General features: G+C 38.2%; 1 protein-coding gene across 1 annotated transcript in view; it reads left to right on the top strand.

Annotated features, from left to right (window-relative positions):
• The window catches only part of pnpla8 (patatin-like phospholipase domain containing 8), an 80,136-nt gene that overhangs the window by 40,865 nt on the left and 26,671 nt on the right, over positions 1–12,600 (top strand). The window contains exon 8 of the mRNA XM_039760937.1: positions 1,800–1,994. Within this exon, the coding sequence (XP_039616871.1) occupies positions 1,800–1,994 (195 nt within the window). The remainder of the gene's footprint in view (positions 1–1,799; positions 1,995–12,600) is intronic.

The following is a 12,600-nucleotide window of genomic DNA, read 5'->3' as shown; positions in this document are numbered from 1 at the left end:
GCATGATACTGGCCAGCACATACCATGCATACTGCCATTCTTGAATGCTTTTCTCAGGTAAAATAGTCTATGAATCTTTCACTCTATAAATCACTGAAATGTCATTTTTTATATTATCTGAATTTGTATTTTTTGTAATGTTGTGTGTGTGTGTATATATATATATATACAGTGTGTATATATATATATATATATATATATATATATATGTATATATATGTATATATATATAAAACATTTTTATTCCATGTGACTATTTTTTCTGTTTATGCCTACTTTATGAAAAATCTCCTGCAACTAAATAGGATATTATTCATTTCTACCTGTACAATAGAAGACACCTCACTCATTTTGCCATGTGTGTGCAGTCCTGGAATTGGGATCCAGACATCCTTACACAGTTAAAAAATATCTGCTCCACAGCATAAGCAGCCAAGCTGACCTAATTGCATACTGCAGAGGAATCTTTAGCACCATAAAATGAACTAAGTCCAGAAATGCAGAGAAACATTGTGCTTTGTTATCATCAAAGTGCATTAAATTTCTGCTCACCTTTCCTGGAAGATTGTGAGATAGAGGCTCACTGCTGTCCTGGTACAACAATTAAGTAATTAATTTGCTGCTAGCCCTTTGTACTTACCTTTGTTAGGCTGAATTGATGAAGTGGAAAATGATGGGCAAAGAAGAAGAATTTCAGTTCACATACCATTTTACAAAATTGTCTCTAAAATTAATTTTGCATGTAATTTTTTTGAAATGCATAATGCACTAAAATAGAATTTTGCAGATTTTCAGTTTTTTTTTTGAGCAGAAAGCAAGAAATAATTCTTCTAAAGAGTTATTATATTTCCAAACTGATGTCTCTTTCCTTGGCCGCTTACCTCCACCGCCATGAAGTTCCATGGCTATTTCCATGCCACTCCGTGTAATATTATTTCCCTGCTTGTCTGCATATCCATACCAGTTTCACCTCTCAGTTATCATACTGTTGATAACATCATCTATACTCAGTTTACCTAACACTAAGCCAAGCCAACCCAAAATACTCCTGGAGGCCACAAACCCAGTCCAGTGGAATTTAGCATCTGTGAAGTACTTGTAGCTACGTTTTCTCTAGCCCCACCACCTTTCCATAAAAAAAAAAAATAAAAATCATCCTTACCCTAAACAGGACAATTGAGATCTATTTTTGGTACTCATGCTTGTAGATCGTGTTTGCCTGTAAATGCCTAATGACTCAATGAATGTTGTAGCCTTGTTAATCTAAGTACAAACAGTTGACCTTAGTAGTGTAGTTTTCTCATTTGAACTATTAAGAAATGTTTGCTATTTTTTTTTTAGAAAAATGGTATGTATTCAGAAGCGGCACGGTGGCGCAGTGGTAGCACTGCTGCCTCGCAGTTAGGAGACCTGGGTTTGTTTCCCTGCGTGGAGTTTGCATGTTCTCCCCGTGTCTGTGTGGGTTTCCTCCGGGTACTCCGATTTCCTCCCACAGTCCAAAGACATGCAGGTTAGGTGCATTGACGATTCTAAATTGTCCCTAGTATGTGTGTGTGCGCCCTGCGGTGGGCTGGTGCCCTGCCCAGGGTTTGTTTCCTGCCTTGCACCCTGTGTTGGCTGGGATTGGCTCTAGCAGACCCCCGTGACCCTGTCGTTAGGATATACCGGGTTGGATAATGGATAGATGGATGGATGGTATGTATTCAGCATCCTTCTGTTTCGCTGTGGTAAGAAAGAAAATTAATATGTGATTTATTTGAAATTTTAATAAAATCTAAAATATTTTTTCCTTCCACAAGGTGGCAGCAGTAAGCACAATTGTAAATAGAGGGACACCTTTAAAAGCATATATCTTCAGGAACTACAATCTTCTCCCTGGCACAAAATCACATTATTTAGGTGGCTGTCAGCATAAACTTTGGCAAGCTCTAAGAGCATCATCTGCGGCTCCAGGCTACTTTCAAGAATATTCTCTAGGCAGCTATCTTCATCAGGTAAATTTTGAAACAATCTGTTGTATTAAAAAGGCAAGATGGACTAATTAGGGCAGTTTATCATTTTCTCTTCCTTTTCGTAGGCTTTGACATTGATTTACTATAATGGTATTGGTACAGTATAATCTATGCATGATTGTGCTAAATTTATGAACTGCATGATGACTGAAATAAGACAAATAAAAATAGCCTTTAAACATAATCTGTAAAAAAATCTACACAGCAAATGTTGACCTTTCTGAATTGTATAATGAATGTCACACATTTCAATAAAAAATTGAACACTGTACAGTATGTTACATCAGTGTGATGCACCTAAAAATGCACATGGGACGCTGTACAATCACTGACCATGTGCTCTAACCCCCAAGGCCATGTAGAAGACAATTTCCCCTTAATAAAGTATAGTAAATCAAGCAAATCAAATCAGAATTATTCTTGATAATATAAACCACACCAAAGCAGGTGTTTGCTGTGCACACATGTTTTTTAATTCATTCTAATAGTTTGTACAGGCATGATGGTAAGTATACAAGTATAGAAAGAGTTTATTTGGAGAAATTCTCTTTGGTGAGTGTTTCTGGAGTCTTTGTGCTAAATTGCTGCTCAGGTTGTGCTGTATCTTTCTTTACACCACAGCAAAAAACTCTCATGATTTAAAATCTATACATTTTTTGCAAAATGTATTATTTGTTTTGTTGCACTCAATTTAGTTGCTGTTTGCTGAACATTCTCTAGTGTTGTTTTGTCTTTTTTGTAATACAGAGACCAAAACTGCATACAGTACTCCAGATGAAGCCTCTCTAATTTCCCTTCACTTTTACTTCACAAGTCTGGCTATATAACCTTGCATCGTATTAACCTTTATAACCTTCTGCACTTACCTGGATGAAGACAGTGAAGAGTCTACCACTACCCCTTGGTCCTCATTAATTCTACATCTAAGTTTCAAACCACCCACTGTGTACTCAAGTCTAACATTTTTACTTTTTGGATGTAAACATTTACATTTTTTTTACAATAAATTCTGTCACAAATCAGCTGAAGCATGTAATCTGTACAAGCCCTTCTTTAATGATTAGACTGGTTCTATATTATTTGCTGTTCCATCAAGTTTAGTATTACCTGCAAACGTAACCAGTCTGTTATTAATATTCTTATTAGGATCATTAATGGATATTTAAAAGAGCAATGGTCCCAGCGCTAAACTACCTTACATTATAACTCTTTATTCCTGGTGTTTAAGCCAATTTTGCATGACACTTCTTTTGGTTTATTCCTAAGCCTTTCACCTTATTAAAACCTTTCTGAAAACTAACAGCCTTAGTAACTGCTGGCATGTTTTTAGCTTCTCCACATAACACTCCACATTTTAGAAAATTTGTGATTTTACTGTTTGTACATTTTAGTGTGCCCTTACTGTTCCTAATATACTTTACTTCCTCCTCATGTCTTCCTTTATTACTGAAATCCTGAAAGAATGTCTTTGAGTCATCTTTGATCTTTTCTGCAACATTTTTCTTTAATTCCCTTTTATTATTCCTAATAACGTTATTAACTGTTACTCTGGTGCTATCATAAACCCAGTGGTTAGTGCTGGAGTTAGTGTTCTTGTACACATTATACTTTATATTTATACTTAAAATATTGTGACCACCAGGGAGAGTAGGAGCACCCCAAACCCCCCAGGCACAACACGGTTCTGGGTTCAAATGCAGTATCTTCTTTAATTTTGTCCTCTACCATTCTTCAAATTCTCTTTCACATTAACACAATTACCTGAACAAATTTCTTTCCTTTTTCCAGTCTCTGACTGCCCTTACAGGAAACTCTGCTTCTTTTATGCCAGACTAGGGAGTACTTTGGTACCACAGAATTGCACATTGGAAGTACTTCTGGGTCAGAAGGAAGTCTATTAAAGACATCATATTGATCCCTTGTAGCTCCTCACTACAGCCAAGTACCCAGGCATGGCTGTCCAATAGAAACACAATTTCCATCCTGCCCTGTGAATATTCTTATGGGTGTTCCACCAGTGGGATGCTGTAACCTTAGGGAAAATATAACTTTGGGCGGTAGACACCTCTTGTCTTTCTGTTCCAGCTTCCTTTTCCAGCTGGAAATCAACCTCCCTCCCGGCCAGGACACCCGTCTGCCCCACACTCCCACTCAATATTTATATATGTAATATTTTTCTTTTTTCTTTTTAGTTATTTATTTAACTACCATGTAGTTGTCTGCATTTAGGGGGAGAAATGTCCAGAAGCAGGAGGAGAGGAGGAAGGTAAAGAGAGTGGAACTGAGGATAGGAACTTTAATTGTTGGCAGTATGACTGGTAAGGGGAGAGAGATAGCAGATATGATGGATAGAAGGAAGGTTGATATATTGTGCGTGCAAGAGACTAAATGGAAGGGGAGTAAGGCCAGGTGGATCAGAGGTGGATTCAAATTGTTCTATCATGGTGTGGATGGGAGGAAAATTGGGGTAGGGGTTATTCTGAAGGAACAGTATGTCAAGAGTGTTCTGGAGGTGAAAAGAGTGTCAGACAGAGTAATGATTACGAAGCTGGAATTTGGAGGTGTGATTTTAGTGCATATGCCCCACAACTTGGGTGTGCGATGGATGAGAAAGAAGACTTTTGGAGTGAGTTGGATGAAGTGATGAACAGTTTACCCAAGGCACAGAAAGTGGTGATTTTAGTGGAAGAGCAGATTTTAGTGGATATGTTGGTGAAGGGAACAGAGGAGACAAGGAGGTGATGGATAGGTATGGTGTCAAGGAGAGAAATGAAGAATTTCTGATGATAGTGGAATTTGCCAAAAGGACGGACATGGCTGTGGTGAATACATATTTTAAGAAGAGGGAGGAACATAGGGTGACGTACAAGAGTGGAGTACGATGTACGCAGATAGATTACATCTTTTGCAGAAGAGTCAGTCTGAAGGAGTTTAAAGACTGCAAAGTGGTGGCAGGGGAAAGTGTAGTTAAGCAGCATAGGATGGTGGTCTTTAGGATGACACTAGCAAAATACCCGTGCTTCGCAGTGGAGAAGTATTGTGTTAAAGAAGTAATGAAAAAGAAAAGGAAACATTTTAATAATAACGTAACATGATTGACATTGTAATTGTTTTGTCATTGTGATGAGTGTTGCTGGCATATATATATATATATATATATATATACACACACAAATATATATACATATACACACATATATATACACAGATATATACTGTAAATATACATATATACACATATACATATATATATACATACAGTATATATGCACATATATACATATATATATATATATATATATATATATACATTTATATTTATAGTAAAATACCCGTGCTTCACAGCAGAGAAGTAGTGTGTTAAAGAAGTAAAGAAAAAGAAAAGGAAACATTTTGAAAATAACGTAACATGATTGTCAAAGTAATTGTTTTGTGTATTTGGCCGCAGCATCACGAAGTTGTTTTTGTCTAGCTGCATCAGAAAATGTACCACGACGTCTGACACGCCTCCTTTTTAGTGTTTTCTCACAGCTTGGATTGCTGCTGTTATAATCGGTTTGAGTCTATATACATATCTACATATACACATACATATATATACACACATACCTATCTACATCATATATACACATACATACATACATACACACACACAAATTATATATATATATATATATATATACACATACATACATACATACATACATACATACACACAGGTATATATATGTGTATATATATATATATATGTATGTGTCTATATGTGTGTGTATAGCTTTGGTCACTGAGTGCAAGGGACAAATAATAAAATGTAGTCTATAAGTTATTAAACAGTAAAACATTAACATTTTAAGAAGGACAGGTACATTGAGCATTACTGGAGTGGTTTCGGGTAAACTACATTTTAAAGATGGTGTAACACAACAGGTAAGTAGTACTAACAGCAGCTAAAATGTATATAGATGATCTCTCGGTAGTAGATCCCTTTTGAAAGGCGCTACACGACGGCTGTGGTATAGAAGTTACATTTTCTATGTGAACGTCCAAATTTCTGCCTCTGGTAATGTGCCTTACCGGCATTACCAGCAATTAAAGAAAATTACTTTTGTGTCCTCTGCGGTATTGAGAGAGAAAGGCTTTGTTTTGGGATAAAAGGAAAAAAGGTGTAAAGAAAGGAAAGTTGCCTTTTTCTTTTATATAGTGTAGAGAGATGTCTTCGCTGACAATATGAGCGCCTTTTGGGGACAGTCGCGGTGGGTCTTGTGTAGACTGGTGAGACGTCCCTGCCATTAATCGGCTGTGATGGCACTGTTGGTCCTCCACTCCTGTGCTTTCTTCATAATCCGAGCTGACGACCTCATAATCGTATACGTGCAAAAGAAAGTGCGAAGCACCTTAATATTAGTTTGCAGCGGTGTAGAAAAGGGATCCCGTGTTTGCACTTGTCTGGGCTACAGCTCAGGGGGAGGAGGAAAAAAATTAAAAGTGCTCACTTTGACTTAAGGCAGAAGCGCAGTCAGCGTCTCAAAGGCCGGCACAGCTATGTGCGCGCGCCGGCTGCTCAAGTTTTGCAGGGCAGGAGGCGCCACTTTTTGCAGACACATTCACGTGATCAAAAGTCTCTGCGCTCTTTGGAGGTCATTCACACATATATATATATATATATATATATATATCAAAATACCCGCGCTTCGCAGCGGAGAAGTAGTGTGATAAAGAAGTAATGAAAAGGAAACATTGTAATAATAACGTAAGATGATTGACATTTTCATTGTCATAAGTGTTGCTGTCATATATATATATATATATATACACACACACACACACATATATATACAGTATATATACATATACATCCACATATATATACATATATATATATATATGTGCACAAAACCACGCTTTTATCAAGGCTTCCGTCGGGTAGTCTTTTGAAATGAAATTTTCCTCCAATCAGTCGTAGCAACGCACTTTCTTCCGACTGTTACATTTTTGTAGCTCTGATGTGTGAATCAGTGTAATCGGTGTACCAGGAAATCATGCATTGATAGAAGTTCCCCTTTGCTTGGAATGCAAAGTGTGGTTAAATACGTTATTTTTTAACGCGTTATGGAGCACATGCATCAAAGCTTCTCAGCTGTGCTTGTGGTAAGAAAAGGAAACATTTTAAAAATAACGTAACACAATTGTCAATGTAACCTTTTGTAAGTAGTGCCTGGTGGATTCAGAGTGTGGAGAAACTCTAGAGACAGCATGTATATTAACTTGTGGATTTTTCTGTGAGTATTTGGTGGCAGCGTCACAAAGTTGGTTCCGCAAGACTGCGTTAGCTGCGGAGCTCAGCTCAGAGCGAAATGAGGTGAATGGGAGGGGAGATGATGACGTGACTCCCCCACCCGCCTTAACTGTCAATCCCCACACAAAGACAGTCTCTCGGAATTTGCATAAGCACAGCCCTTCACCAGCAATTTTAACTTAGTTACAAAGTGATCAAAACTCGCTTATATCCTCGCCCTCTCATTAAACTTGTATCCCGCATTAGCCGTGGGCATGACAAACGCCAGCGGCAGCCTGTCTATGAACTTAATTTAAACTTTAGGTTTACATCGTGCTTTGTTTCCGAAGTAGCTGCACTCATGAATATGGTTGTATGTGTCAGTCGCTTGGTTCTTATTGTCTCGCTGCCTTCTCAATTGTATAATGCATGTTTTCTTCAGCACTTTTTGGAGCTCTTCCTTGTTTTCTACGTACTGCGTTGACAGTCAGTTCACGTGATTACGTGGGAGGCGTGATGATATCACACAAAACTCCGCCCCCCACAGCCATCGAGCTCAACACCATTACAGTATATGGAGAAAAATAGCTTCAGTTATGACCATTACGCGTAGAATTTCGAAATGAAACCTGCCCAACTTTTGTAAGTAAGCTGTAAGGAGCCTGCCAAATTTCAGCCTTCTGCCTACACGGGAAGTTGGAGAATTAGTGATGAGTGAGTCAGTGAGGGCTTTGCCTTTTATTATTATAGATTGGAGATCAAGAAGAGGAAGAGAGTGAGGGCAGAGCCAAGGATCAAATGGTGGAATTTGAAAAAGGAAGACTGCAAGGTTGGGTTTAGGGAGGAGGTGAGACAGGCACTGGGCGGCAGTGTAGAGTTATCAGACACTTGGGCAACTACAGCAGATGTAGTAAGGGTGACAGCAAGAAGGGTGCTTGGGGTGACATCTGGACAGAGGATGGAGGAAAAGGAAACCTGGTTGTGGAATGGGGAAATACAGAAGAGTATACAAAGGAAGAAGATGGAGAAGAAGAAGTGGGATAGTCAGAGAGATGCAGAAAGTAGACAAGAGTACAAGGAGATAAGGTGCAAGGTGAAGAGAGAGGTGGCGAAGGCTAAAGAAAAGGCGTATGAGTTGTATTAGAGGTTGGACACTAAGGAGTGAGAAAGGACCTGTACTGATAAACAGAGGGACCGAGCTGGGAAAGATGTGCAGCAGGTTTGGGTGATAAAGGATAAAGATGAAAACGTACTCACAAGCAAGGAGAGTGTGTTGAGTAGATGGAAAGAGTAATTTGAGAGGCTGATGAATGAAGAGAACGAGAGAGAGACGGTTGGATTATGTGGTAGTGAATCAGGAATTGCAACAGATTAGCAAGGAGGAAGTAAGGACAGCTATGAAGAGGATGAAAAATGGAAAGGCTGTTGGTCCAGATGACATACCTGTGGAAGCATGGAGGTGTTTAGGAGAGATGGCAGTGGAGATTTTAACCAGATTGTTTATTTGAATCTTGAAAAGTGAGAGGATGCCTGAGGAGTGGAGAAGAAGTGTATTTGTGTCGATATTTAAGAATAAGGGGGATGTGCAGGACTGTAGTAACTACAGGGGGGTAAAATTGATGAGCTACAGCACGAAGTTATGGGAAAAAGTAGTGGAAGCTAGGTTAAGAAGTGAAGTGATGATTAGTGAGCAGCAGTATTGTTTCATGCCAAGAAAGAGCTCCACAGATGCAATATTTACTCTGAGGATGTTGATGGAGAGGTATAGAGAAGGCCAGAAGGAGTTGCATCCTGTCTTTTTGGACCTGGAGAAAGCATATGACAGGGTGCCTCGAGAGGAGTTGTGTTATTGTATGAAGAAGTCGGGAGTGGCAGAGAATTACGTAAGAGTTGTACAGGATGTGTATGAGGGAAGTGGTGAGGTTCTACGGAAGGAGTGACAGATGCATTCAAGGTGGAGGTGGGATTACATTAGGGATCGGCTCTGAGCCCTTTCTTATTTATGACGTATATATAATGACGTATTGTATGATCAGAAAGATCAGAATCAGAGCGGTAAATAATTACTGAAATGTTATAGAATAGTTTGAGAAACTTGGTTCCATTTTTTTAAATTGAATGCGGTGAAATATCAGTGCTACACCACAAATCAGCTGATTTGGATCCCATTGTTTTCTCTGAAATGGCCCACTGGAGTTATGACTACAAAGGGTATTTACTTGAAATTTTACATTGGGAAGCTCTTATTTCATATCTATCCTCTAGCATGTGAACAAAGTATAAATTTTCTTGACAGGTTCATCTCATTTAGTTTTTAAAGTTCAGGTGTCACATATATAAAACTTGCATATGCACAAAAAGAGGCTGGAAATGTGTGTATGCAACATTTCACACAAAAGTTGGTATTTATAAAAGAAAACCTAATGGGATAGCCTTTATATATTTATGTCAACTCTGAGCCATTTGTACATGACATTTCAGAGTAAGTGGGAAATGACACTCTTGATAAAATATGTAAATGCAGCCAAACGAGCTAAATAACAACTTACACACATAATAATTCATGTCACTGAGACATTATTATTATGTGTGTTGATGTAACAAACACATGAAAGCTTTTCTACAGTTTATGCTATCTGTTGTAACTTCTCAGCATTAGAAAAAAATATAATACACAAGTGTTATTCAATCCCTGAGAACAAACAGCTCTCCATATTATACCCTGCAGCAAAATCATAGCCTAATGGTTTGATACAATATGGCTTGTTTGGCGGTGCTTGAAAACTTTGCAAATGGCCATATAGGAAAGGAATGAGACTTTACAGACAAGCAGAATTTTTTTTTGACCATGATGGTGACTGCCTTATACAGTAAGTCAATTTAGGCTCCCAAGAGCCAGTCAAGTTATGGCATTTGACAGTACTCAGAGCAATAAACGCACATAGTGAAAATGATGCTACTTTTGTTAACCATAGGCAGTGACAATTAATTAGCACAAAAGGTATCTGCGATGCCAAGATGAGACTGACAAACATTGTGGTTCGGTGTTCTGACTCAACCCATGATTCATTTGTTTTGAAGCAAAGTAGCATCGGCAGATGACTTGCTTATGTTTCTGCTATGTATGACGGCTGGCTTGTTGGTAAGGTAATTGGCTGAATGCTCAGTTTTTCATATGGCCTATACTATTCATAGTAACAGCACCTGACCTGGTGCTTTAACGCTATGCAGGTTTCTCTAGTGCAGGCCAGATGTAGGTCACAGTGTCTGGATGCATCAGATGAGAAGCTGGTCTCCCAGACAATCAAGGTCTGCAGCATTATGATTGTATATATATATGAACTTAATTAGCATAGTCCATAAATGATTATTTCAGGGTGGCAACTGGGCATTCACATCTACACATTAAAAGGTAATTGTAATTTATAAATGGTATATTGCATACAAATGTGAGTGCACCAAGTTTTATAAATCAGATTTTTTTTGTCCATATATTTTCACATTCAAATCCACGCAAAGTTCTTCAAATGAAACTCCAGGTCTGGGAGAAATCCACTGAGCTTTGGTGGCAGATATACATGTGCTGAAGTACAGTAACTCTGTGATGTAGATCAAGAAGCTCCCAATCTGAAGTCTCTAGTCCATTGGAGAAGCCTAACCATAAGTAGTGGTTCATTTCTGAATATGCTGGTGGAATTAATGTAGATGGATTATTCAAAGGCATGATGCAATTTGAAGTAGATTTCTCTTGTCTTTTCATTCAGCCGAGTTTTCAATATGTGCTTTGTTCTGCCCACCTCTAAATATCTATTAATTAAACAAAAGTTTTTCTAAAACATTTTTTGTTTGTTTTGTCATGACACAATTTTGCTATATAGTTTAGCACTTATTCAAATTTTATCCTCAGATGCATATAGGATATATGATATTTATAAGGATATATGATTTTTATAAGGTATATAGAAAAATAACAGAGGCTTAAATTAAGGCAAAAATCCAGTGACATGGAAACTGAGGACATTTTCCCATCAGTATGATATACAGTGATCCCTCGCTGTATCGTGCTTCGACTTTCACGGCTTCACTCCATCAGCGATTTTATATGTAAGCATATCTAAATATATATATCACGGATTTTTCGCTGATTCGCAGATTTCTGCGGACAATGGGTCTTTTAATTTATGGTACATGCTTCCTCAGTTGGTTTGCCCAGTTGATTTCATACAAGGGACGCTATTGGTGGATGGCTGAGAAGCTACCCATTCAGAGCACATATTATGTATTAAGTAAAACTCCTCAATGATATACGATATGCTTCCCACGGGGTGCTTCACATAGTAAAAGCCCAAACAGCACCTATTAATTTTTGATTGTTTGCTTTTCTCTCTCTCTCTCTCTGACATTCTCTGCTCCTGACGGAGGGGGTGTGAGCAGAGGGGCTGTTCGCACACTGGCCTAGAGGATATCGACTCTCCTCTAAAAAATGCTGAACGACTACCTTCACATTGCTCCCTTCCCTGCGGGTGCTTTGTCGGATGGTGCTTCGCATACTTAAAAGCCCAAACAGCACCTATTGATCTTTGATTGTTTGCATTTCTCTCTGTCTTTCTCACTCTCCGACATTCTCTGCTCCTGACACGCACTCCTTTGAAGAGGAAGATATGTTTGCATTCTTTTAATTGTGAGACGGAACTGTCATGTCTGTCTTGTCATGGAGCACAGTTTAAACTTTTGAAAAAGAGACAAATGTTTGTTTGCAGTGTTTTAAAGTCCCTGTCTCTACAACCTCATGTGTTTCTGGGCAAATCTGTGACCCAAGCGTGACAATATAAAAATAACAATATAAACGTATGGTTTTTACTTCACGGATTTTCACCTTTCTGTGGGGGGGTTCTGCAACACCACCCCCGCGACTGAGGAGGGATCACTGTACCTATTATCAATATTATATTAATATAAACCAGGGTATGCATAAAAAAATTCTCAAGTACCCTATTTTTGCGATTGCATCAAAGAAATGTACTATTTTAAGATATTAATGAAATTTTATTGTATAGTGTTGTATTTTAAAATATTTTTAAAAGAAAGCCGAATAAGAAGAATAACAAAGCAGTGGGAAGTTTCTTTTAGCAGTTTCCAACAATTGTATCAGATTAAATGACAATTTAAGATTGCCCTGGTATGAGGCTTGGTTTTGCTGTACTACTTTGAACAATACAATAGAACGACATTCTACACAGGATGGGTACCATCTATTGCTTGTAATGGCAAGACTAGATTCCATCTTCCTGCCACATTCATTAGAATTCATTT

The sequence above is a fragment of the Polypterus senegalus genome, chromosome 8 (assembly GCF_016835505.1).
Source record: "Polypterus senegalus isolate Bchr_013 chromosome 8, ASM1683550v1, whole genome shotgun sequence".
NCBI lineage: Eukaryota > Metazoa > Chordata > Cladistia > Polypteriformes > Polypteridae > Polypterus > Polypterus senegalus.
Note: the sequence above shows the minus strand (reverse complement) of the source record. Positions and strands in the feature narration are given on the sequence as shown.